This window comes from Aethalodelphis obliquidens, unplaced genomic scaffold, assembly GCF_003676395.1.
Source record: "Aethalodelphis obliquidens isolate GAN/ISIS:26980383/991018 unplaced genomic scaffold, ASM367639v1 scaffold15, whole genome shotgun sequence".
Classification (NCBI taxonomy): domain Eukaryota; kingdom Metazoa; phylum Chordata; class Mammalia; order Artiodactyla; family Delphinidae; genus Aethalodelphis; species Aethalodelphis obliquidens.
In genome coordinates, this window is record NW_020837959.1 from 12063281 (window position 1) to 12090743 (window position 27463).

Here is a 27463-nt window from a genome sequence, read left to right on the forward strand (position 1 = left end):
GGGGCACGAACCCGTGTCCCCTGCATCGGCAGGCGGACTCTCAACCATTGCGCCACCAGGGAAGCCCTCTCATGGTGGTTTTGATTTGCATTTCTCTAATGATTAGTAATGCTCTTTGGCATAACTGCTCCAAGACAGAGGATGCTGGGAGAGCAGTGAAGGCTTATTTTTTCAACCTAGACCAATACATCAAAAGAATGGCTACTTCCCAGAATCACAGTGAGTGATGTTGGGAGATACTACGCAGTGACTTTCAAGTCAGCACTCTCCCGTCGCTGATTCACAAAAAAATGCTGGAGAAGGAAGGAAAATTACTTCAAACCAACCCACTCCTACAGTTCGCTTGATTGAAACAGCCAAGATTTCCCATCTAATATGACGGCCCAGACTACAGTTCCCATTTTAATCATGCATACACGTGATTTAAGGGAGTTTTATGTGATAAAGCTCTCCTCCACCTATTGCGGAAATGCCCCATTCTCCATCGCGACCCAAAGGAACCAGAGCAGAAAACTGGGTGCGCAAGTTGCACATCTAGAAGTCACAGCAGCAAACGGCCCACCCATTTCTCAAATGATGTTTCAGAAAAAAGCCAGACAATGAAAACTGCTGTATGTACAGGCTGGATTGGATCTCCCCAAAGTTCACATGCCGGAGTCCTAACTGCTCTACCCTCCCACCCAGTAGCCAGTGACCTTATTTGGAAGATGGGTCTTTGCAACTGATCGAGTTACGACGGGGTCATTAGGGTGGGCCCTAAACCAGTATGACTGTGGCCTTATAAAAGGGAGAAACTAGGGCAAACACACAGAAGGAGACGGCCAGGTGAAGATGATAACACAGACTGGTAGAGATATATCGACAAGCCAAAGAACACCAAAGATGGCCAGCAACCCGCCAGAAGCTAGCAGGGAGGCATGGAAAAGATTCTCCCTCACAGCCTCAGAAGGAACCAACCCTGCCCACGCCTCAGTCTCAGACTTCCAGCCTCCAGAGCTGTGAGTCAATCAATTTCTGTTGTTTAAGCTGCCCCCTCCCTGGTACTATGTTACAGCAGCCCTTGCAAACTGATACATTATATCTCACCAGATGTCAAACTGCATTGCTGAGTGATGGAGTAGCCTAGGAAAATGGACCACTAAAGCATCGCTTCAATGCCACTGCACAAAGTGTTGCCAGTAGGACTCTGAAACATCGCTGATCGGCTCCAGGGTTCACATGGGTACAGGGCACAGAGAAAAAGAGCTTACTTTCATCTAGTACTTTGTGTACCATGAAACAGTGACCAAAAACAAAACCAACTCTCCAGGCCCCTTGGTCAAGCATTTTTGGAGCCAAGCAGAGGGCAAAAATAAGTTTGGAAGCTAAGCATTGCGACTTGTACCCACATAAATCTCTCTCTAAACAGCCCCGGGTTGGCAGGGTGCCTATGGGCTGCTGGAAATGGCTTGGGTTCAGCTGAACCAGTTTTCCAGAGAAAATTAAAACTTTATTCACTAAGGCTGCCATGTACCTTTCAGGAGCTTCAAAAGAGAAGGCAGCCGTGGGCACTAAAAGAGGAAGCCCATCAGGGCTTCCCTGGTGGTGCAGCAGTTGAGAGTCCGCCTGCCGATGCAGGGGACGTGGGTTCATGCCCCTGTCCGGGAAGATCCCACATGCCGCGGAGCGGCTGGGCCTGTGAGCCATGGCCGCTGGGCCTGCGCGTCCGGAGCCTGTGCTCCGCAACGGGAGAGGCCGCAACAGTGAGAGGCCCGCGTACCGCAAAAAAAAAAAAAAAAAAGAGGAAGCCCATCTTAGAGAAACTGCCCTTGGAAAGGAAAGGAAGGGGGGGGGGGGGGGGGGGCGGAAAGACAGGTTAACTTTGTCATTAGGGATTCGGAAAGTTCACAGGTAGCCAACACCAAGAGTTTGCTTGGAATGAAGGTTTTCCTCTGTGCTGTGAATAATGGGTGAGAGCTTAAACCAGGAGAGCCCTGAGCAGGGCGAGTGGTGGTCAGCACCTCATGACGTGGTCAGCAAACAGGACCTCTGATCACCCCCAATGAAACCTACCTGCATGGGTGAGCTGTTCAACACACCTGAAACCCAGTTAATAAGGGAAGGAGCACTCCTTGGTGCTTATTATGAAACTAGACATTCCATTTAACAGCTCTAATAAAATATGTCACCATGGTGCTTACAAAAATATCTAAATCGGGCAAAGGCATGATAGACGGCCGACAGCAGTATCTTACTTTTGTTTCCACTCACAGATTCAGTATATGCTATAACTACTGCACCACCCTGTCCTTTTTTTTTTAAATCATCTGGATTCTAGTATTAAATTGTCTATAAATTAAATAAAAGCATGCCCATGAATGACAGAACTTATATGTGAATAGAAGGCATTTTTGTTGACGCCTGCCATGGGAAGCAGTGTCCTGCGTGAGACGGAATGAAGGTTGGAGGGTCAGAGGAGAGGCTGCAAGGATGGAAACAGAGGCAGGGGAAGAGAGACGAGCCTAAGTTTTAGGAGACAGGAACTTGGGAGCCCATGCCCGGTGGCCTCAACTTCCTCTGTGAGGTGTAAGTCCTGGGCACCTCCCAAGAGATGGGGTGCCCTGGCCCTTGTCTCACGGCCCCACCGGCCGGCCTCTACAGACCGCTCACCTTAGGCTCCTCATTTGCGGGCCTCGGGTTCAGGGACAGGCGACGCCGACAGGGTACGGGTGGTCCACCCGCCCCTCCTCGGGTTCCCTCCTGGCCCTGGCAACGGCCATCGCTGCCGCTGGCCGCGCCCTCCTGCGTGGCCACAGCGTGACCCGCTTGAGACCCTCTCCCTCTTCTTGCCCCTTTAGACTAAGCCTGTGTAGCCGCAGGAATGCGAAAGCTGACTGGAAGGGACTGGGAAGGTCTAACAGCCACCGTGGGAGCCAGGAAAGCAGGGGGGCACTCTGGCACAGTCACCGGGATGCTCTGAGGACCAGGGAAGATCTGAGTTTGTAAATTTACAGTGGCAACAACCTCTGCTGTGATACATTTTTTCCAACCACTCTTAACTGCCTTGGGTAGCAGCAGAGGAGAAAGGAACAGCAGCCGCCCCAGAATCACAGCAAAGCAAGGGAGAATCTGGGTGCCCTGGGAGAAGAGGGTCGAGGGAGGGGAGGGTCCTGCGAAGTTGAAGGGCAGATGTGATGGGAGGGGACAATACGGAGAGGCAGCTCAGCTAGGATTCGGAAAACCAACTCAATGCCAACACTGAAAAAACAGCACCAACACAGGGGCATGGACCTCCATAAAAATGTTACCAGATATTTATTACTGGACATCTATCCCATTCAAGTGTCCCCCGGAACCTAGGAAGATCAGTCATGCATGCCTTTTATTTCCCGTTTCTGCTGTTCCTCGTTCAGGGATACATACTTGGAATCAGGAACTGAGGAACGCTTCGGGTTATACATCAGACAGCCTTACATACAATGAGCTTTAACTGTGTTTTTAAAAAAATATACCAAGAAGGAAATCTTCCTACAAAATGTTCAGGGAGAACAAAGACTGCAGTGTTTTATTTTTAAAAGGCGTGTGTTAAGCGAAAGCCGTCTCGAGGCTCAGGGTAATACCGACGTTCTTTCCCCTTCGTTTCCCCACTGTTTAAATACGCTTTTGCTATGAGCTGAATTGGGGCCCCCTCCAACTCACAGGCTGAAGTGCTAAACCCCTGTACTTCAGAACGTGACCTTCTTTGGAAATAGGATCTTTACAGAGGTCATCAAGTTTAAATGAGGTCAGTAGGGTGGGCCCTAATCCTGTATGGCCGCTCTCTTTACATTGGGCTGGCCAAAGATTTCGTTCAGGTTCTTCCATAACATCTCAGGAAAAACCCGAACGAACGTTTTGGCCAACCCAATAAAAAGGGTATATTTGGAGACAGACACCCAGATAGGGAAAAGGCCACGTAAAGATAGATGCAGAGATGCAAGGCACCCCAGAGACTGCCAGCAAACCCCCAGAAGCTAGGAGAGCACCACGGAACAGATTCTCCCTCAGAAGGATCCAATCCTGCCAACACCTTGGTCTTGGACTTCAGGCCTTCAGAACTCAGAGAGAATGGATTTCTGTCATTGAACCCGCCCAGTTTGTGGTACCGCGTCGTGGCGGCCCTCAGAAACCAACACAGATTGTAACCGTGAAAAAGGCACTGTCTTGACACCCTAATAACTCCACTAGGGCTCTTGGGTCTCACTTTTCAATGCTTTAGACACTCAGCCTTATATCTAGATCGAAGGTAATGTGAGCATTTGAGTTCTGTTTGCGGAAACACGTTCTGACAAATGACCACAGAAGATGACGTGACAGCCAAACACACTTGATCAGTTCGCCTCATCAGTAAATGGCATCAGAATTAAAGGACAGGTAACACCCCCATTCCTAAGGATTTTGAACGTCGTCTAAAGGCACTGGGTGTCAATGCTTTCCCAGTCTGGCCCTCACTTACTTGCGGCAAGTTGCACAGAGTTGCTTCTGGATGACAAGGAAATTGAAATGCAGAGTAAATATAATTTTCCTAATGTAAGTGGAAAGCAAGCAATCAACCACCATTTGATACTTCCAGTTTGTACAATCTACGTAATCACTGTGAATCTCAGAGGTTCATTTATAGAATCACAGATTCTTCTTTGTGATTATAAACGAGGCAGTGCCTTTCACCAGCAAATTAGCAACGCGCCTTTCACGGCCACTAAAGGAAGGCATCATTTCCGGTACAACAGTTGTCACAGAAAGGCCAGTCGATGTCCCAGTCCTCCGTGGCAGCACGGAGCCACCCAGGTGTAAGCGTAAGGACTGTCTGTGCTCCCCACTCTTTGGGTGCTGCCCTCCCACACGCCGCAAGTCCTCTCAATTCCACCTCCTTCCCTTCTCCTGCGTCTGTCACCTCCCCAGCATCCCATCCGGGGCCCTTAACAGTCACCACCGTGTGTCACTGGGCTTTCCTCCTGCAGGCTCAGCCCTCTTAACCCATCCTACCCTAAAGAGTATCTATCACTGGCATCTGTCTCACGGACCAGCACGACTGATGTGGTAGGTTGTTGGACTCTCTATGGGCTCCCTAAGGCCCTGAAGCCCATCTAATGGCATGGGGAGAGCGGGGCTTAAGTATAGAGAGGGGCTGGGCCAGGACCCTGGCTCTACGACCTAGATCAAGCCCTTTCTGCCCTCTACGCCTCACTGGGGTCATTCATGCCGACCTCATAGATTCACTGATCAGCCATAAGTGAAAGAACGTTAAGTACAGACGTAGCACAAAGTCCGGCACACAGCAAGGGTTTTTTTAAAGGGTAGCCATTATTTTTGTTCATTTTCTTATCAGCAACACCTTGCCGTGCGTGTCCATAAATATTCGTGGGACTCATATCGTGTTTGCAAGATCACATTCCATAAAATAATACCAGCGCTCTGGAATTCTATTGTGGGTATCAAGTCTAGCTTCCTGTTTATATAAATGAGGAAGGAGAAACCTATAAGGCTCCTGGCTCACAGTTATCAAGTTTGACTTTTAGTATTGCTTTCACACGATCATTTTCTCTACAGATCCCAAACTGATTAAATCATTCCAATATATTTCTTAGGAGTTAAAGCTATGATTTCCAACTCCAATGTTCGAATTGAGGAAAGACAGCAAATATGCGAACCATAAAAAATAAAATAGCAGATCATTTAAACATCAGTCTGATTTGTATGTTAATATGTTTCACATTCACATTCAAACACAGGGGTATCTAGCCAGCTAAATGCTTCCTTCAAAGGAGCCAGCAGAGAAGACCCGTCCTAGAGGGTCCTGAAACCCTCCGTCCACCACCTTGAAATCCTACAGCCAACCTGTGCCAGAGGGATGAGAGGTTCTCCTAGGAAAATCCTGACTCTAGGAAAACAGAGGCTTTGGACTAAGTAAATGAAGGAGACCAAGAATTCAGCAAAGCTAACAGGCACATACAATGTTTAAGCTACACGAACACCCCCTCGATGTTAAAGCTACGGGAACTGAAGCTCCGAGGAGCTACAGACACGTCGGAAAAAGGGAGTAACTGTGCTTGTGAGAAGCTGACACTTCATCACACCTGTCCAGGCGGCACTTCCTTCTTACAGACCTTCGAAAGCCACCTGGGCTCCTCATCTCTATTTGAGGAAAGACTCACGCGAGGCTATATAGAAAGCTGGGGGGGGGGGGGGGGAAAAAAAAAAGAGAATTAGTCCACTTGACAAGTATGCTAGTTTTAAATTTTGAAGTGTTTTCATAGGCTTCTTTTCCATTTCACCTGCCCAAGAGCTCTACAATGCAAGCACAGTCTCAATTCTGCTAATGAACAAGAAGGAGAGCAAAGCTTAGTGTAAAAGGAAGAAAAAAAAGACTAGCTTTTAAGGAGAAACTAATCTGCATCCAGGACTCTGCGAGGTGTTTTCTCAGAAGGTATTTCACGTGAGCTTCACCTCAGCCCCGTGAAGTACGTGTTCCCTGGATTCGGAGACGAGGACGTGGGTTGAGAGTGGTCATCTTCTCACCCAGAGCCACCCAGCTAGTAAGCCTTGAAGCCCGGATGCGCGGCCCTGGACTTTCCCCTTTAACCACTCTGTTTTTATAATTCAGACAATTTATTATCTCCACTTAAAAGAGGGGAGGGGGTTTCCCTGGTGGCGCAGTGGTTGAGAGCCCGCCTGCCGATGCAGGGGACACGGGTTCGTATCCCGGTCCGGGAGGATCCCACATGCTGCGGAGGGGCTGGGCCCGTGAGCCATGGCCACTGAGCCTGCGCGTCCGGAGCCTGTGCTCCGCAACGGGAGAGGCCACAACAGTGAGAGGCCCGCGTACCGCAAAATAAATAAATAAATAAATAAAGAGGGGAGGAAAGAAGCAGCTTCTCAAACTCCCTACGTTTCCCCAGAATACTGGCCCACTTTAATGTCTGATACAGACATTCTCAATTACAGTTTATTCCTTTTATTTATTAGTTTCTACTGAGAGACTTTTCAGGGAGAAAATAGCAAACAGCTGTTACAGAATTCCTGCCATCACGTCAGAGCCTCAGAAATGACTTTGATCAAGGGTCTACAGTGGAGTTGAAAGGGGCACACAAACATTTCGGGCCAACATTTAAGTCCTACTCTCTGCTTCTAAGGAACTAGAAAGGAAGGCTAACAGTATTCCACTGAAATGAATTATGAAAAAAAATTTTTTTATCTATTAAAGTAGCCCTTAAATTTAACATCATGAGACCAGACCCAGACGGACCATTTATCATTCAAGTTAAATAAAACACAGAAAGGACCATGCAAAGCGGAGTGGACATGAATACTCTTTCAGAAACTCTGCTAATAATAGGAGCCAAAAGCAACACTGATAAGGGGAAAGAAATATGGACTCATTTTTAAAAAGCTGAGTGAACTTGTGAAATTCCTTCCCCTCATTCTGGTTCAAACTGCAGCTGCTTAAGGGGCAGTTAACGGAGCTCTGGGCACACACATCTCCCTTCTGGTTTAAATAGTCAATTAAATTTTATTTAGGTCTCGGTATCACCACCATCACCTCTTAGTGCATTTTACGCAAAAGAAAAAAAAATAAAAGGACCCCTGAATGCACACCTGCCTTCTAAGATCATATAATCCAATCAACTGCAAGGAATAACCCCACTGCCAGGGACTTGCGATTCCAGGGGAACTGAGAAGCAGAGCACGTATTACAAAGGAAGATATATGTCCCCCCAAGATCTTGGTTAAATGTACATTCCACCTCTTTGGGGAGAAAAAAAAAACCAAGACATTTAGTGGCTTATCCAAAAAGGCATCGTCTCTAAGATGGCTGAAATAGAAATGAAAAAGGGAAACAAAATCATTCAACATAAGACAAAGACAGAAAAGGACCATGCGTTTCTGTAGACACAGTGGCTGTGAGTGACACAAGGCCAGCTCCAAGCCATCAGCCTCAGCTTTTCCCGATGTAAACTGGGGGGGTCCCCAAAAGGACACGCAGAGCTTTTTAAAAAGACAAACTTCTGCTACGTCCTTTTTTCTGAGCGCAAGCCTATGAAGACAGTTTTCAAATTCTCTAACCATTTATGACCTTTTGCAGAACCACAAAGCACTTGGAGGAACAAGCCCTCGACTGACGTCAAGCCCAGGCTTCAGTGAAAATTAAAGAAATTAAACGACTGCTTCATTTCAAAATGTAAGAAAATGAAATAATGTTTATAATGTTTATAATAAATAAACATTTATGAATAAATGTTTAATCATTTATGGGCTGACCGTGTGAGACTCCAAATTAGGTCTGAGATAACAGGCAGTTTTGCCCTCCTTAAATAAAAAAACCCTTTGCAGTCTTTTATTATGACGTACAACCTAATCATTTTTCTTAAAAGTTTTAGATGTTTGTTTTCAACAAACTTGTTTGCTTCCTGCTAATAATGAGTTGTCCAGAAAATATTTGATTTCTTTCCATCTTCTACCTACAATTTTCAAGTGGCGTAAAGTTTGGCCCAATTTAGTTTAGTGAGATGTAGGTAAGTTACCCCACCTCCCACCAACACACACACACACAAAATCCTAACGTTGCCTGATGCTCCGTAAGCAACATATTGTATATCATCCGCTTATTCACCCCGACCACACTGCTTTGAGCACTTACTAGTTACACAGTAACTACTATCTCTGAGGAGCCTTTTAGAATTTTGTGGTTTTTTTAAGATTAAAAATCCCTTTTCTGAAAGAGTTTACCATCTGCCTGGGGGATTAACAAATACAGTCATGAAAAGGTAATTCATCAACAAAGATGTCAACACAAGGTGCTGACTTCCAAAAAAAGAAAGGGAGAAAAAAAAGCCTGTAGTATCATCTGGACCAAACACCTCATTTTGCAAATAAGGAAACCAAGTCACAGCGGGGTTTATAAGGGAACTAATTAGGGAGAGAAGCAAGATTAAAGCCTGTGACTCAAAGTCTAATTAGAGGTACACATAGCAAGTACTATAAGAAGAGAGAGATGGCCCCCAGCAAGAGCTATGGGGGGGCTTGGACGGTTGAGGTGATCTTGATAAATTTGTTAGTGGATGTCGGCCGGTGTTTAGAAATGGAAAAAGAACCAGAGCAGCCCCAAGATGAGGCTGTGGTGCCTCCCGTCTGGGAGGCTCGGAGGCAAGTTTGAAAAGATCCAATTGGGCAAGACAGTGGAAGCCCACAGATCTTACAAGAAGCGGCAGCTCGGGGTCGGGGAAGGCGGTTCCAATCCCAGTCCTATCCCAACTGTGCAAATGTGATGAAGTGACTCGAAGCACTCCCCAAGTGTTCCCTCATCTTACAGAGATGACGGCGCCAGCCACCTTTCATCACTTGCGAGAGGCAAATGATTGAACAGAGGTGTGGGCCGTCGGTCACAGGTTATGGCATCGGCTGGGTCCAGGCACTGCTGAGGTATAGAATCTGATGACAAACAAGAACAAAAGAGGCCGTGCCTCCACAGAGGTCCCACTCTACCTGCGGGAGGCCAAAAATAAGCACGTGAACAGGTAAGAGAATTTTCTGGCTTGAGATGCTAACGCACAGGATGAACCAACCGAGGACAGCAGTGGGGAATCACAACGAATAACAGCTCAGCCATCTGCAGCGGGCCCTCCAGGAAGGCCCCAGCTCTCTCCCAGCCTCCCCAGACGAAGAAATCCATACTTTATCCTCAGGCAGCTGGGAGCTGTAAAGGCTTCTGAGTAAAGCAACCGACAAGACACAAACACAGGGCGCGATGATTGTTACTCCCCGGGATGGCTGTGGCTGACACGGAGCACTACGCACCTGCACCAGGCCACGCCCGCTCACTACGCAACAAAGGCCAGGCGTCTTCGCATCACCTGTGAGCATCTCTCCCAAGCGTTTTCACCAGGGCCGCTCAAAAGCAGCAGAACGTGGCTCCGTTTGATTTCCTCTGCTCTTCTCCACTCTTGCTAGGGTGGCCTTGCTAATGAAAACACATAAACTGAATAAACACTTGGGGAAGGCGCCATCTGTTCACCCTACAAACGTCAGCAGGAACAGCATTTGTTTACCAGCGGGGTCATGAGTGAGGACAGGACACATCAAACCTTCTCAGGAACCTTCCAGGGGGGTGGGAGTGGAGGGAGTCATTTAACCCTTTCAGACCCACACAAGTCACCTCGATTTATCATCTCTGGTTGGAAGGGAAGGCTGCATGTATCACAAACCACAGGCTGGGGCTTATCCGCACAGCCTTTTCCACATAAAGATGATAAAACGCCCCGTAAGAATTTCCTATAAATATTACTTTTGAACTTTCAACGCTGTAGAGGAAATAGCTAAAAAGACCGTCCAAGTTCAAGAGCAAAGGTGACGGTAGAACTAGCCATGGCGTAGAGAAGTCTGATGCTCACTGCTCACGATTTTCAAAGGATTCAACTCTTTAATAAGACCTCATTCAGGGCTGTAAGAAATGATGAAGACTGGTGTGGTTATCTGTGCCAGGAAGTGTTTAGGGAACATGCATTTTTAAATGATGACTTGGCCTTCGTCCATCCTCTAAAACAAAAGTCTTAGGAAAGGCCCAGGAAACTCAATCCCCCAAGGAAAGCTGTGGTTCATGGAAGAATGTCCCCCAAGGGAAACTGTAACGACTTCTGGCCAAGTGCCTGCTCGTGTGTGTGATGAATGTGAATTAACGAGGAGGACCCATCCTTGTGGGGTGCCCAACCTGAGGAGGGAGCACGTGTGGGCTAAGGGGACACTTCCAGGCTCAGACACTTGGCCTTGATGAATCCCCAGCAGAAAGTTCTGGAGCAAGGTTTAAAGCACTTATGGGGAGCTGGGTCTCTTGTGATCCTGTGTCCCTCCGCTCCAATCCCAAGCACAGCGGCTGAGTCACCACAGCCAGCCTGATGCTTCCCAGCTGTGCAGAGACCTGGCTGATTCTGTTCTTAAAGACCACAAGGTAGCAATTTAGAATCAGCTTAGTCAATAAAAATGCTGATTGCTGCCTTTCTACAGGCAGTTATGGAAAACATCTGTTGCCCATGGGTTGCGAAGGAACATTCTGACTCAACGCCAGAAATAAAAATTAAACATGAATGGATGAGGCATGTGAAAAACTAACAATAGCATTAATTCTACTTGTAAGATTCAGTCTACTCCTAATATTCAGTCAGCAAACACTTAATGAGCACCTACTACATGCCAGGCGCTGTGCAAGGTGCTGGGGATGAGACAATAAGGTAAGGTCCCAGCCCCGAGAAGCCAACAGTGAAGCGGCAAATGCCCACTGGTACCACTAATCATATTATGGTCCAAGCTCTTAGTATGTGCCAAGAGCTGTTCCTTTATTTGTATCAACTCTTTTATTCTCATAAAATGAGGTAGGGTTTTTGATTAGCCTCATTTTACAGAGGAGAAAACTGAGATACAGAGAGATTAAGTACCTTGCCCAAGGTGATTAATGTGTCAGTAGATGAAGCTGGGATTTGAATCTCAGGGGTCCAGCTCCACCCTGACAGATGTATGAGCAAAGAAGTCTGAAATGGGGGAAGAAAACAGCCACTGCCTCCAGAAGTTGGCATCTGGGTAAAACAGACAGGACCTCTAAGGATGCACAGGAGTTTATGTGGGAAGGGGGTGGTATGAGAAACCTTCCAGGCAGAGGAGTTACAAATGCAAAGCACAGACAACAGAAATTATCAAGTAAAATCTTTTTTAAAAGACGCAAACACACTTCTATTCCTATTTCTTAGGCAGGGAGTTCCTATATAGTTCCTAGCTAAGTAGTAGCTAGGACCAGAGTTTTGACATCCTTTGGTTCAGGGAAACAAGAACTGCAAGTGAATACAGTACAATGCTTCCTGTAGCTCATGCACACAACAGCAGCATTTGCTGGCCCTCGGTCCAAACCACACACGGGAACACCAATGTAAATTGATACAGCCACTATGGAGAACAGTATGGAGGTTCCTTAAAAAACTAAAAATAGAAATACCATATGACCCAGCAATCCCACTACTGGGCATATACCCTGAGAAAACCATAATTCAAAAACAGTCATGTACCAAAATGTTCATTGCAGCTCTATTTACAATAGCCAGGACATGGAAGCAACCTAAGTGTCCATCATCGGATGAATGGATCAAGAAGATGTGGCACATATATACAATGGAATATTACTCAGCCATAAAAAGAAATGAAATTGAGTTATTTGTAGTGAGGTGGACGGACCTAAAGTCTCATACAGAGTGAAGTAAGTCAGAAAGAGAAAAACAAATACTGTATGCTAACACATATATATGGAATCTAAGAAAAAAAAAGGTCATGAAGTACCTAGGGGTAAGATGGGAATAAAGACACAGACCTACTAGAGAATGGACTTGAGGACATGGGGAGGGGGAAGGGTAAGCTGGGATGAAGTGAGAGAGTGGCATGGACATATATACACTACCAAACGTAAAATAGATAGCTAGTGGGAAGCAGCCGCGTAGCACAGGGAGATCAGCTCGGTGCTCTGTGACCACCTAGAGGGGTGGGATAGGGAGGGTGGGAGGGAGACGCAAGAGGGAGGAGATATGGGGATGTATGTATATGTATAGCTGATTCACTTTGTTATAAAGCAGAAACTAACACACCGTTGTAAAGCAATTATACTCCAATAAAGATGATTAAAAAAGAAAAAAAAAAAAGAATGCGTTGCTAGAGACTTGGGCTCAGAAGTCCTTAGCAGTACCAAAGAGGAAACACTGAAATGAAATACCTCACCAAACCAGTCTGGCAATGAAGAGAAAGGAGGCAGGGTGCGGGAGGGATGTGGGGTGCGGCGCGGGGAGGAGAGGAGGCTGGGACATGTTGCAGAAGGCCGGACTCTACCAGGCTGGCAGGTGTGCCCCTCAATCTATTTTTACAATTTCAGCAGATTAGCAACGGCTTTGTGCCTCAGAATGTGAAGAAGTTCAAGTCCTTAAAGAGACAGGAATTCCACAACAAGTAAATTAGAAAGATACAAAGGTGGTTTGCAATGTGCAATAAATTGGCAGGTTTAAACATAGCTTTTCTGAGGTTTATCTTCCCTGAGACACTTAATGGTAATTCACACCCTCTGAACAACATTCTTTGAAATGAATATGACTTAGTGAATCATATTACATAAACCATTAAATGATGAGATGCAGACATGAATGCCAACTGTTAAGTCTCAGTTGCTCTAGCCATCGGGAATAATTGATGGATCGTCTCCACTTTAAAAACAGGTTATGTTCCCAAAGTTCGCTTACAGTTTGGCTGTTTGGAATTCAAGAGTTACTTCCTTCCTCCCCCCACACACAAGCCATGTGACATGTGGGTGTAGTACCCAAGGGAGAGCACAGAAAACAGGCAGAGCGCGCTGTGAATTCTCTGGATGCTAATTCATGCTTGAGGAGACTGCAGTCAGAGTTCTACAGAGGTGGACACACACGTCCGCACTCTCCCTGCCACGGGAACAAATCCTGCATCGGCACATAACTAACCGGTGGTGGTTCCCGAACCGCTAGCAGCGGTCGGATTTCAGGAGGAGGCTGGAGAGAAGGATGAGGGAGGGCAAGGGGCCACGAGGCAGGGGCTCTGAGGAAGACACCAGAACCACGGGGGCATGCAGCTCTAGCTGATGGACAAGGCCAAGGCTGCCGTTCCTCCTTCTCTGCCCGGCTCCTGGACACCCCACTCTGCTCCGCCCCTGGGATGGGGCCTCTTCCCTTCTAGGGCTGCCACACTGGGGGCTGGGATCAGGGTTCTCCTGCACCCCGACTCCCCACCCACAAAAATGCTCGGCAACTTCTCTGATGTCGGAAAACCCATTCAGGTCTTTGACGGTTTTCTCGGAACTTTCCTGCCAGTAACCTAAGGAAATGGGGTGCTCACACACATGCATCGACGTTGAGAGGAACTGCTTGTAACGAGCAAATTAAACGGAGACGCAGACCACAGTTCCCTCCAATTCACATATGTAAGTAATACATACATAGGCATGTACACACAGATATCTACTGGAATATGGAAAATCAGAGTAAAATTCAAATGACACACCCACTGATATCACTGGGCGCGGTCCGCGCATAAATCCAAAAACTGACAGCTCGGAACCAGACGCTCCAGAGGAGGACGGCGAGGGTGGGCAGGGAGCCGCTGAACACACAGACCTGCCACCTCGCGTCACCGAAACGCAGGAATGACACGAGCCTCCCTGTGCCGAAGGCTGCCCCCGACTTACCGGAACTTCAAAGGCCTCCTGGGTGTCATCCAGCATCTGGATTCTGACGGACATGAGTTTTCCTGAAGGCGTCGGGGGAGGCTTCTGTCCATGTTCCAAGGTACTGATCCCCGAATTCTCCGCTGCCCCCAGTCTCGATCCTGGAGTTGGCCTCTGCTCTATTTCTCCCATGATGAGAGCAGATTATATGATGCCTGCAGGAAGCAGAGAGAAGAAAAATACATCAGGAGACTCACTGAGACCACCTTAGTAACATTGGTCGCCTTCTGCCGGTCACTGTGGCCACGTCCCCGAAGCACAAGATGGCCAGTTCCCACCCCCCGTGCAGGAATCACACGAGCTGATAAGCGTTCGGCTCATTCACACACAGCGTCACCTTTAGCCACTCAAGGCATGCAAATATTTGTGCATATTTTATCCTTCTGCATACTTTTTTTTGCGGTACACGGGCCTCTCACTGTCGTGGCCCCTCCCACTGCGGAGCACAGGCTCCGGACGCGCAGGCTCAGCGGCCATGGCTCACGGGCCCAGCCACTCCCCAGCATGTGGGATCTTCCCAGACCAGGGCACAAACCCGTGTCCCCTGCATCGGCAGACAGACCCTCAACCACTGCGCCACCAGGGAAGCCCCATCCTTCTGCATACTTTTGCATAGTTTATCCTTTTCTAGTTTTACAGTCAGCTCTTAATACGCTAGATTCAGTTGTGTTCTACGTATTATTAGTTAGGGTCTGCCATGAGCTAGGCACCATTTTTCACACACTTGCGGTCTGCTGGGAAGATAATGAGCAGTGCCTAACCCATATCATTAACATCCATTAGTTTACCTTTTATGGATCATGGAACATACCAAGTAATGTGGGCGTTATCAAAATAAATAGATAAAACGTATCTTGTAGCTCCCGAGTTTATAATCTGGTTGAGGAAACGAAACACAAGCTCACACAAACCCAGGTGACGTCAGGTAGGGTCTTTTCTCTCGATTTCTTCTTTTCCTCCTAATTAATTTTTTTCCTGCCACCCTCCAGCAGTTGTTCCCCCTCTCCCAGGAAACCATTCTACATATTACAGTATTGACAAAGTTATCTTCTCCATCATGCAGAAGGTAGGAACTGAACTCCACTGAGTCTCAAATGTTGGGTAATGCTTGGAAGGAGACAGGAACACACAAGGAGAAGGAATTCCAGGGAAGTAGAACAGCATCAAGAAAGCTATGGGACAGAAATCAGGTGGCATTTAGGAAGACAACTGAGAATCAATGCTGCAGAGTTAAAGATGCATTTGGAAACTAGGTTGGAATCAGACCACAAAGGACATCAAAGCCCTAGCTGAGAGATATGGTCTTCACCCTGTAGCGAGTCACTGAATAAGAATAATGACACAACGAAAGTAGAACTTGAGAAAAATGAATGTGAAGATGATCCATACTAATGCGCTGGAAAAAGAGACAGGCTGGCAGGGGCTGGGGGAGTCCAGTTACAGAGCTAAGGCAACAATTTGAGCTCGAGGAGATCAGCTTGAACAGGGGTGACGGAAATAAAAAGATGATGCTATAAAACCCACTTTTATGGAAAAATTAACCCGGTGTTGTAAATGGTTAGCTACTGAGAAGAAGGAGATTAAAGTATAACAGTGACCAGAAAGTTTTAAATCAAGGCAGAAGTGAAGAAGTGGGAGGGGAAGGTGTGTGTGTGACTGGGGACACATTGAAGGCTTTAAAAGGATATCCAGCAGGCTGTGGTGGAGGTGGAGCTGGATCTGGGCTTTGGGTTCAGAGTCCATCTCGCTGTAGAAGTGAAAGCCAGGGTGAGGGTGAATGTGAAAGGGGTGGGGGGAGACAGGGCAATGAAAAAGCAAAAAGAACAAACATGCCCAGCCATGGGGGTTGTTATGGACTGAACTGTGTCCCCCCAAACTCTTACCTTGGAGCACTAAGCCCATGTAACTCAGAATATGACGGCATTTGGAGACAGGGTCTTAAAAGAGGTGACCAATTTAAAACAGTGATTAAGATGGGCCCTAATCCAATCTGACTGGTGTCCTTATAAGAGGAGCAAATTTGCACACACACAGAGACACCAGGCATGCACAGAGGAAAAGCCTTGTGAGGACACAGGGAGAAGGTGTCTCCATCTGCAAGCCGAGGAGAGATGCCTCAGGAGAAACCAACCCTGTCAACACCTTGATCTAAACTTCCGACCTCCAGAACTGTGAGAAAATAAACCTCTGTTAAGACACCCAGCCTGTGGGACTTTATTATGGCAGTAAATTCACACAAGGGCCGAGGGAGAAGAGGCAGAGAAAGAATGACCCTTTGTCTCAGTGACAAAGAAAGTCACAGAAGGGGCACTCAAGGGTCACCTGTGGTGTGAGGTATAGACCTCAGGGCTGCATCTTACGAGCCACCCTTCAGCTCTTTGCTTCAGGAAAAAACATCCAGTTTGTCAGCCTCATTGTGTAGGTTCTTCTTGACCAAGGCTCTTCCTTCTCCTGAAGGATCAGTCAGGTTCCTTCCCAGAAGTTTCCCACCGAATTCCATACGGGAACCTCCCCTTCCTCTCAGTGAAACCTCGAACATTCTCCCTGTGACACAGAGGGCTGGCCCTGAGGTCAGTAGAGTAGAAACTATGGAGTCACCTCGATAAGATGGGTCATTGGATCAAACCACCCTGGCCTGAAAAGACACACCCTTTGACTGAAAAGGGAGAGGACCTGACCACCACCCAGGAAACACCATTTACTGCTTATTTCTCCCACACTCATTTTCCCCACCAACTTTCCACCAAAGCCTGTAAGAGATTATTTTTCGTCCCTATGCAATCCTTTGAGATTGGACTTCTGTGTCACCATGCTAGTTAAGGACCAGCCTTTTGAGAACTACTACTCCTTTCTTGAATGTCCATCTATGATTTCACAGGTCTGCTATACAAGTAAGTACCTTTCTGATTTCTCCCCCAAATAAGTTTTTTTTTTTTAAGAACCTAATTCCAATCTGTTTGATTATGTGATTATCTTTTGCTTAATCGTCTCTTGGTCTTAAGACACAACTAGACTTCGCTCATCTACAATGCTTTACACCGAAGTGAAAAACAGATCACCTACATTTGTTCAATGAATCAAATGTGGCTGGTATAGATCTAATTAACTATGGCATCACTGTGTTTAAAATAATCTTCACAAACCAGGCAGAATTATTCCCCTATATGTTTTCTATTCATGGTCTCATGGTTAAAAATAAACACAAGCGCTAAAGAAAGCTTTGACATCAGTCCAGTTTGCCTTCCCCATTGCTAGCCTCCTCTTTGCACTCATTCCTACTTTGGTGTTGATCCCTCCCTGCCTCTGTAAACATCCTCCACTGCTCGCCTCCAACCCCACCTCCTGTTCCCCGCACTCCACCAGCATGGACAGGCCCTGTCCTCAATCACTGATGCTGGGCCTGACCACTTGGCCTCTTCTCGCTCTGAGTTGAGAGGGGTAGGTCCGGGCTGTGGCTCTGATGCCCATCCAGGGAGCCGACGGCAGGGAGGTCAGGGTTTATTCTCTCACGTCACCCCACCTTAAAGGTGCTCTAAACTCATTTTCTCTTTGTCCTACCTAAGCAAAGAGCAAGGCTCTCATCCTCGAAATGGAACCCTTTCTCTCCACGCTGGCCCAAGATCCCCAGAAGAACATTGTGATTTTTAACAGCTGGGCACTTAAAAATTAAATTGAGCCAGTGATTAACAGACATCTGGTACCTTAACTTCCTTTATCTCTTTTTAGTCTTCAAATGATCTCACGCCTATATTTGTTCTACTTCTGGATATTAACATTTCAACAAAGCATGTCACACTTTTTGTTTTTATACTTGCAGGCAGATTGTTACTGTTCATGGAAAGTGCTGTTTAACTCAAACATAAATCCAGCCAAGAGTTTTGAGCGGAGCAGCCTAAGAATGTCAAGGGAATATCTGAGGGACGCTGTCAAGTCATGAATGGGTAACCATAACCTATGCTGGATAGCAAAATTGGTGAATCCAGCAATAAAACACAGCCTTCTACATCACATACCTAACAAACCTAAAAGCCTCCTGTGTATAAATAGCAATCCATGCTCTATTCCAACTTTACCTCCATAACTTCCTCCAACTTCTGAATTCCTTAAGAAAGAGTCAAGGTAAAAAAGATTAATATTTCTTTCCTTGTACCATGTTATTACTAACATGATCATTCCAGACCTACGAGTAAAGAGCTGTTTGTGAAACTACCTTCTTCTTTAGATCTATGTGAAAAGTTAGTTAAAAAGGAAATAATGACTACAACAAAAAAGCAGTACAAACTTTAACTGGCAAAGAAAAGATAAAAAACTAGAATTGTCTTGTTATAGTCTCTTGGCTTAAAGACTTCCTCTTGGAATTCACCCAAAAGCAATAAGGAAAACACACACAAAAATGCTAACTCCATCCCAGAGGAACGTGGAACACATCTGTAGCTTTGAACCACGAAACATGAGAAAGAGTTGGCAAACTGCAGTGAAGGTCAGACAGAGAAGGAAAATTCTTGGAGAGCCCATGCCTGCCAGAGCCATGCTCCCCAAATAAGTAGGATATCCAGCAATAACTTTCTGAAAAGAAGGGCAACAGACACGCAGGTAGCACTAAGAGCTTCCCTGGATGCAGTGTGGTGGGAGAAATCAGGAAGCAGGAAAGGTCGAATTGAATGAGAAACCACACAGGTAAGACATATTAGCAGGAAGCAGTCTATTGCCGAGGCAAAGTGAAAAAGAGAGACCCCACTAGGAACACAACCAGTCTCAGCAAGCTAGAGAAAAATAAGGGTTTAAAGGATTACACACACACACACACACACACACACACACACACACACACGCAACCTCAGGTCACAAGAATCCCCACTGGCATGGGACATGGCCCTGTCTCCTGCTCACGTGAGGCTCCTGTAAATAGCTAGTTCATAAAGAATTCATCTAATAACAAAAAAGGACCTTTATAAAGATGCTGCAAAAAGAGGAAAATGAAAATGAATGACAGATGAAAAACACCCACCAAAGCAATGTTATATGCAACAGATGAAAATTTTGCCCAAACACACTGTCATAAATTAACAAAACAAAGAAATAACTGATTCTATCTACAAAAACAGAAGAGGATTTACAAGAGTTCAGGGAAGCATGAGAAGGAAATAAAGCATGAGGGCAGACCTCAGGGTGAAAAAAAAAGAATGAAAAAAAACATCACTACTGGGACTTCCCTGGAGGTCCAGTGGTTAAGACTCCACACTTCCACTGCAGGGGGCATGGGTTCAATCTCTGGTTGCGGAACTAAGATGCCATGTGGCACAGCCAAAAACAAAGTCACTACTATAGAATGAATGTTTGTGTCACCCCCAAATTCATACACTGAAACTTAATCCCGAATGTGATGGTATTTGGAGGCAGGGCCTTCGGGAGGTGATTGGATGGTGAGGGTGGAGCCCTCCTGAATGGGATTAGTGTCCTTATGAAAAGCATCCAGATAACTCTCTTGTCCCTTCCACCACGTGAGGAAAAGTAATACCACAAGACTGCCATCTATGAACCAGGAAGTGGGTCTAGACACCAAGTCCACTGGCCCTTGATCTTGGATTCTCCAGCCTCCAGGACTGTGAGAAATACATTTGTTGTTTTCCTGTTTATGGTACTTTGTCTTAGTCTGTCTGGGCTGCTTTAACAATCATCAAATGGAAGCAGCTAAAAGGAAATACACACTGGTGAAAATATGAGAGTCTGGAGGGGAAAGATGGAGAAAAGCAAGCAAAAGATTTATAACAGAAAAATGATAAATATGGAAAACAAAGAAAAGAAATCCAACACACCCATAATAGGCATCCCTAAATGAAAAAAAAAAAAAACCTCAATGGAACAAGAAAAACATTTTAAGGTATAATTCAGGAAGACATTTCAGAAATAAAAGATTCTCCGTAATAAATGAGCATATCATATCCCAGAAATAACTAAAATGATGAACACCTGGAAGTTTCCTGTGTCATCACTCATCTTCAAAAATTAAGAAGGAATTATTTGGACATCTACGCAAACAGTTCAAAAAAAACAAAGGAGGGGATAAAAGTTCAGACTCCACAGCAACATTCGTAACCGAGCAGGACCCTATGGGGCCTGCCTGGGACAGACTACTCCCCCATATCCTCTTCTGTAGCTCTTCTGTGAAGTACCCAGATAATAGTATCTCAGGCATCTTTGCTGAGTTTTTCAGTTGCTAAAAACCACCAACAAATGGAAGGAATTAACTACTTGGTGAGTGGCCCCCAGACCTAGTGGTGCCTAAGGATTGATAAAGTTAACCACCCTGTTACCTCACCATTAACCAATCAGAGAATTGTGCACAAGACGATCACATACCCTGCTACCCTCCTCCCTCATCTGGCCTTTAAAAATGCTCTGCTGAAACCCTTTGGGAAGTTTGGGGGTTTGGGGGCATGAGCCACCCATTCTCCTTGCTCGGCCCTGCACTAAACCTTTCTCTGCTACAAACTCTGACGTTTCAGTTTATTTGGCCTTACTGTGTGTTGGGCACACAAACTTGCATTCGATAACACACGTTCCATGTTTAACTGACCAAACTATCTTCCAAGAAATAAAAGATGAATCAGAACATGGAATCGAGCTGAATTTTCATTGAAACATTTAAAAGAGTCAAGAACTCAAGCCCTTCTGGGAGAAGCTACTAAAGGATAAACAGCAAAACAAGAGGCTAAGTGGTGAAACAAGGAAAAACAATTATTGGTAAACTTGAAATCCATTTATACTGTAAGAAGAAGGCTAAAATCACTGTAATAGCTGCAGAATATTATAATTCCTGACAATGTAGAAATAATTAAAAAATTGGCAGGGGAAGGAGTTGAGATGGTGAGAGGCCTTAAGTTAACTGTTCCCATATGTTTTAAAACTGATAATAAAAAGAGAATTTAAATCTCCAGAGATATACAAGTGGTTAATAAGCACATGAAAATATGTTCACCACTGTCCCTCACTAGGAAATGCAAATTACATCCACAATGAGATAATATTCCACACCCACTATAATGAACAGTAACAAGTGTTACCGGGAATGGGAAAAAAAATGGAATTTCTCATACATTGCTGATGGCTGGTGGGAATACAAAAAGGTGCAGACTTTGGATAATATTGGGGAAGTTTCTTAAAAGTTAATCATAAATTTAGCATACAACCCAGCAACTGGGTTCCCCTGGTGACTGAGCTATTACATGCCTAGGTATCTCCCCAAGACAGAGGAGAATGTATGTCTTCACAAAGACTGTGTGTATGGAGATGTTTAGAGCTAAAAACAGGCAACAAGTGGAAATAATCCGAATGTTCATCACCCAGTGAATGGGTAAACAAAATGTGGTATATCCACAGAAGGGACTATTATTACTCGTCATTAAAAGGAAATGAAATGCAGATACACGGTACAACGTGGATGAGCCCCCAAAACATTTTGCTAAGTGAAAGAAGCCTGATGCAAACGACTCCATGGCACACGATCCTACTTATACGAAAATATCCAGACAAAGCAAATCCAGAGAGACAGAAAGTTGTTGCTTTGGGTCGGGGTAGCAGCTGTGACTGACGGCAAAGGGCCTGAGGGATAGAGATCTTTCTGGAGGTGATAGAAACGTTCCAAAACTAGATTGTGGTGACGGTCACACAAGTCTGTAAATTTACTAAAATCCTTTGAACTGAAAACAGGCCAAAGGTATGATATGTAAATTATACATTAAATATACGGTATGTAAGTGGACACACACATGAATATTCTTGGAAGGGCAGAGGGAGGAGAGCTGGCCCAAGACATGGCTGCAGACAGCGATGAGGAGGCTCTGAGAGGTGCTTTCCACTGCTCACTTTTGGGGACCTTTAATATTTTGTACCATTCAGACAAAAATTAAGACAATTTAAAAATTTTCATTTTTCTAAAAGGACAGATGCCTGCTGTCCACCCCGTCCCCTTTAAAGCATGAAATCAACTAAGATGAAATCACAGTAAACAAGAGTGGCAATTATCATTCAAAACAGGCTGACGAGCAGAAGGTTGGCAAGAGGTCTTCCTTCCAGTTTTAAATGTAAGCCACTGAAAAATTCCAGGTTAAGAAAAATTCATAGGAAGTGAATAATTTACAGAAGCAGCAGCCCAAGAGGTAGATCTGTAGGAAGCTACGGGGCTGGGTCCTAGAGCCGCCGGAGCGCCCAGGGCCTCTCGCTGACGGTGGGGGGGCTGGTGTTTGCCAGTTTTGGGGGGGGGCGGGCGGGGACAATGATTGACCACGTGAGGCTCCCAGGAGGGCAAAGGGCAAAGCATGTGTAGCCTCCACCAGTGCCTGTTCACTCCAGCTTAGGTGCCAGGTGACAAAGCCACCTTGTGCTCCTGTCCCCGGGGAACCACAGGCCAGGGAGGGGGAGACGCCCCAGAAAGGCGCGCGGCCCAGCAGCTGCTCCAGGACACAGGCGGCCACGGCTGGCCTTTCACAAGACTTAGATAAGGGGTTTTGAGAAAGTTCAAAAACAGCTATCCGGGCAGATAGATTTACTTCTTTCAAAAAAGTCTGTGAGCAGAAGGAGCGACTGCAGATCACCTGTTTTACATCAACCAGACACTTCAAACAGGCGAGGGTTTGTCAGGCCCGCTGGATCATTGGGGAGAAGGGGGACCAGGATATCAACTCTTGGGAAGCTGGGTGCCCCATTTCACCCACCACGGAAAAGAGAACTGAACTGTGGAAACCTGATAAAGAATATTTCTTCACTGTCTTTCCTCTCCAACCCTAGTGGGGAAAAAATTAACTAGGCTATCTTAAATCCCCCTAACAAATCTCTGCGAAGTACTTCAAGGACAACTCAGAGCAGCAGAGCGAGTCTCTCACGTCGCAGAGGTTATTTCCAAAGTCTAGTTTTACCCACACCTTCTACTCAAAAACCTGAGTCTAATCAATAACAACATAAACGTGAAAATTCCCAGCCGGGCATTTCAATGAGCTGCCCCGTTTTCTCTCCCTGTAAACAAACTGTTCAGCGTGGCTGCATTTTCCTATGTTGTGGCGGCTGCCGTTGCTTCTTCCTCCTAAAATATCCTCTTTACCGGCTCTAATGTCACCGACTCTAGAAAGCCTTCCCTGATCTACTCTTTGGGGCTGGGGGAGGGAAGCCTTACTTTCTTCTCCCTGGCGTTTTGCTCGTATTGGGCTTATATTCCACTTGCTTTCCAGGTCTTTCTCCTCTTTTCCTGCACTGCGAGCTCAATTCCAAGCCCAGAGGGGCAGCGGGGGGGGGGGGGGGGGGGGGGGGGGGGGGGGGGGGCCTGGCTGCATTACCTGGGAGCATGACATGTTCCTCCTGTCATAGTGCGAGGGCCCGCCCGACTCGGGGGCTATGAGAACTTCAGGCAGTCACGTCTCCACTACAGAGTCATCCTCCTAGAAGACGCAGAGAAAACTGACCACTGCCTGCAGGGCTTCTTAAACTGTGGCTGCAAACGAGCCGCATCAGTACCACCTGGGAGCTCATTAGAAATGCAAATTCTCCGCCCCCACGCAGGCCGGCTGAATCAGGGAGGGTGGGCCCGCATCTGGGTTTTAACAAGCCCCCCAGCAGCTCCTAGCTCAAGCTCCAGCCCGAGACCGCTGCCACTTACGTCCAAGGGTCCCCATGAGGATCAGCTGAGGTAAGTAAATCCACCTGACACAAATCAAGCACTTACTCGACACCTTCACCGAGGGAAAAAACCACGTTTCACACACGCACCAGACTGATTCTTTCAACAGCTCTTGGCAAGAAAAAGTGGCATTCCTTTTCCCAGGACATTTTCATTTGTCTTCCAACCTTGTTCTAAAAACGACTTAAGACAACGCTTTTGTTTGCCTTTTCGCTGATTTGGTAGAACCTACGTCCTCCATGAAATAGGCAAGGACAAAAACATGCAGGATGGAGGCAGGAGTGAAAGGTATTGGGAAGAGAAGGCGCTTTTACTCCAATAGAAATAAAAAAAACGGGAAACCAGAAAAAAAAATCTCCAATGATTCACATTTTCATCATGTCCATCTCTCCGTGATTCTGAGAGTACAAAATTAAATTTTAACTCCCCCTCCATTCTCTCCTCTAATTAAAAGGCCTGGGTAAATAAAATGGAAGGAGAAAGGTGGTCTTCTGGAAGATAAGAAACCAGCTGGCGGCGTCTCTCGGTTCCCACAGAACAACAGCGCTGCAGTGGAACCAGAGGCTGCATTTCTTAGGCTGTGGTCAAGCTCGCTCTACTTGACACACTGCAGCACTCTCATCCACTCACGACCGAAAGGCCTCTCTCTTGTCACCAACTGACACTGGTCAGCCTTTCCAAATACCTGTGGCAAGCACCTAAGCCCTGTCTGACCCATAAGGAGGGTGCAGTCTATTACTGGATCTGCTTACTCAACATCCTTGAAAATAACAGACTGTTTAAAGTATACTGTCATTGAAATGTCACAGTAATTGGGATCATCGCCATTCACAAGCATTTTTAAGGACCTGTAATAATTCAGCGACTACACTTAGCACTACGCAGCACACAAAGCAGGAACATGGCATCATACGGTTCGTCTTTATGGGACCTATCATCTCTCCAGCAGTAGGAAGCAGGTACTCAGTGATAACTGTTGAAGGCAACGTATTTATTTCTGACAATAGGTAGTATGTGAATTTTAAAAGCTACAGAGATTGCGGAGGAAGTCGCCGGGTCCTTGGGAAAAGGCTGTTTTAAGTAGCCCTGAGGGCAGATGGAAACGAAACTTATGGAAAATATACACATGCTTGCTGGAGTTCCCTTTTGCATTCAGTAAGGAAGTGTCCACGCAGTGCCAGGAGCTGTGCACATGGTGGATACAGACCAACAGAGGTGAGAAAATAGTGAAAAGCAGAAAGGTGGGTGAGATGCAGGTTTCAGTCGGCCTGAAATAATAGGGCCAAGAAGCCACAGGAGGTGCATCTGATGGACCAGGGTGAGCCACTGTGGTTTTTAAGACAAGGTGAAACTATGCAGCTTTAAGAAAATAATTTGGCAGGGAATTCCCTGGCGGTCCAGTGGTTAGGACTCGGCGCTTTCACTGCCAAGGTCCTGGGTTCAATCCCTGGTCCGGGAACGAAGATCCCACGCGCCGTGGGGCAACTAAGCCCTGCGCTCTAGAGTCCGAGCGCCGCAACGGAGACCCAACGTGGCCAAATAAATAAATGAATATTTTTTAAAATAAATGGCAACATTGAAATGTGTCCTACATCCTGTGTAACATTCTACTGACATCTATTCTGGAGTGAGTAACGATAGTATTTCATACAACGTTTAGGGGGAAAAAAGGCATTTCCTAAAGCTTCCCAAAACCAATGAATCATAAATGACAGGGCTTCCCTTCAGGGTGGGAAAAGGAAAGCAACTTCTATTAAACCATTAAAGAATAGACTGTGAAATTCTCTCACCATTTGAATATTATTCGAGAAATACACTAGGCAATATTATTACAGGCCAAAGAATATAATAAAATACAACAGAGGTATGAAGGGTATCGCCTTCTGGAACACTTCCCCTAGAATTAATTATTAATTAAAATAATGAAATGTCAAGGAAAAGAAAAGAACATAATAAAAGAGGGAAACCCCTTGTGAAAAAAGAAGAATTTAAATGTCAGCCTGGTTAAAAAATAAGGTATTTAATTAAACAATGTTGTCCATTAATAAAATAAATGATGATGAATAGCACATTTTGCCATGGGTTGCTGGAAGGGAAAAGATTTAGATACCATCCATCAGATTGTCCATCAGGTTCTCATCCTAATTTTTGAAGTGTTTGAGTATACAGTAAAATTAACTTTCCTGGATTTTAAGCTTCTCATTCACAGAATATGGAAAAATATGTTATTATTTTAATTTAACGAACACTTACATAGCCCTTTCTAGAGGAGAGTGGGCACTGTTCTATGAGCTGTGCAAATACTAATTTATTTAATCCTCACAACCACCGTTAGGTGGATACTATTATTGACCCCTTTTACAGATGAGGAAACCAAGGCAAAGAGATTAAGTCAATTTTCCCACGGTCACCCAGCTAGTAAAGTGGCAGACGTGGGACCAGACTGCAGACAGGCTGGTCTTCACCGCTCACCATGGGCCCTCCTGGACAAGATAATCTCTAAATTGTCACCTTCTCCAATATTCAGTGACCTTACACCTTAGTCATTTTAGATGCAATCACAGTCTCCCCCAAGCTTCTCACCTTTTCCAGCACAGAGGTGCCAATCAAGCTACTAGGCTAATCACCCATGTAAGCTGCTAAGGACACCAAAGGAGAAAATCCATCAAATAATCAAAATGCTTACTACTAATGCTTACTGAATGACTACTAGACCTATGAAGAGTGTAGTGGACTTTTTTTCTATCTTTTTTAAATTGAAGTATAATTGATTTATAATATATTAGTTTCAGGTATACAGCATAGTGATTCAGTATTTATATAGATTATATTCCCTTCAAAGTTATTACAAAATAATGCCAATAATTCCCTGTGCTGTACAATATATCCTTGTACCTTATTTTATACATAGTAGTTTGTACCTCATTATCCCATACCCCTTTTTCCCCGCCCCTCTTCCCTCTCCCAACTGGTAACCACTAGTTTGTCCTCTATATCAGTGAGCCTTTTTCTGTTTTGTTATATTCAGCAGTTTGTTGTATATTTTAGATTCCACATATAAGGGATAACATACAGTATTTGTCTTTCTCTGACTTATTTCACTAAGCATCATATCCCTCCAGGACCATCCATGTTGTTTCAAATGGCAAATTTTCATTCTTTTTTATGGCTGAATAGTATGCCATTTTGTGTGTGTGTGTGTGTGTGTGAGTGTGTGCGCGTGCATATACATATATATATATATATATATATTCTTCATTCATCTGTTGATGAGCACTTAGGTTGCTTCCATATCTTGGTTATTATAAATAATGCTGCTATGAACATTGGAGTGCATGTATCTTTCTCAGTTAGTGTTCTCATTTTCTTTGAATATGTACTCAGGAGCGGAATTGCCGGGTCTTGTGGTAGTTCCATTTTTAGTTTTTTGAGGAACTTCCATACTATTCCACAGTGGCTGCACCAATTTACATTCCCACCAACAGTGTATGAGGGTTCCATTT

General features: G+C 45.5%; 1 protein-coding gene across 2 annotated transcripts in view; it reads right to left on the bottom strand.

Moving 5' to 3' along the window:
• Positions 1-27463, bottom strand: part of FARP1 (FERM, ARH/RhoGEF and pleckstrin domain protein 1) — a 288333-nt gene that overhangs the window by 217657 nt on the left and 43213 nt on the right. For both annotated transcript variants that reach the window (XM_027115951.1, XM_027115952.1), the window contains exon 2: positions 14252-14445. In XM_027115951.1, coding sequence (XP_026971752.1) covers positions 14252-14422 — 171 coding nt within the window. In that variant the 5' untranslated portion in view covers positions 14423-14445. The remainder of the gene's footprint in view (positions 1-14251; positions 14446-27463) is intronic.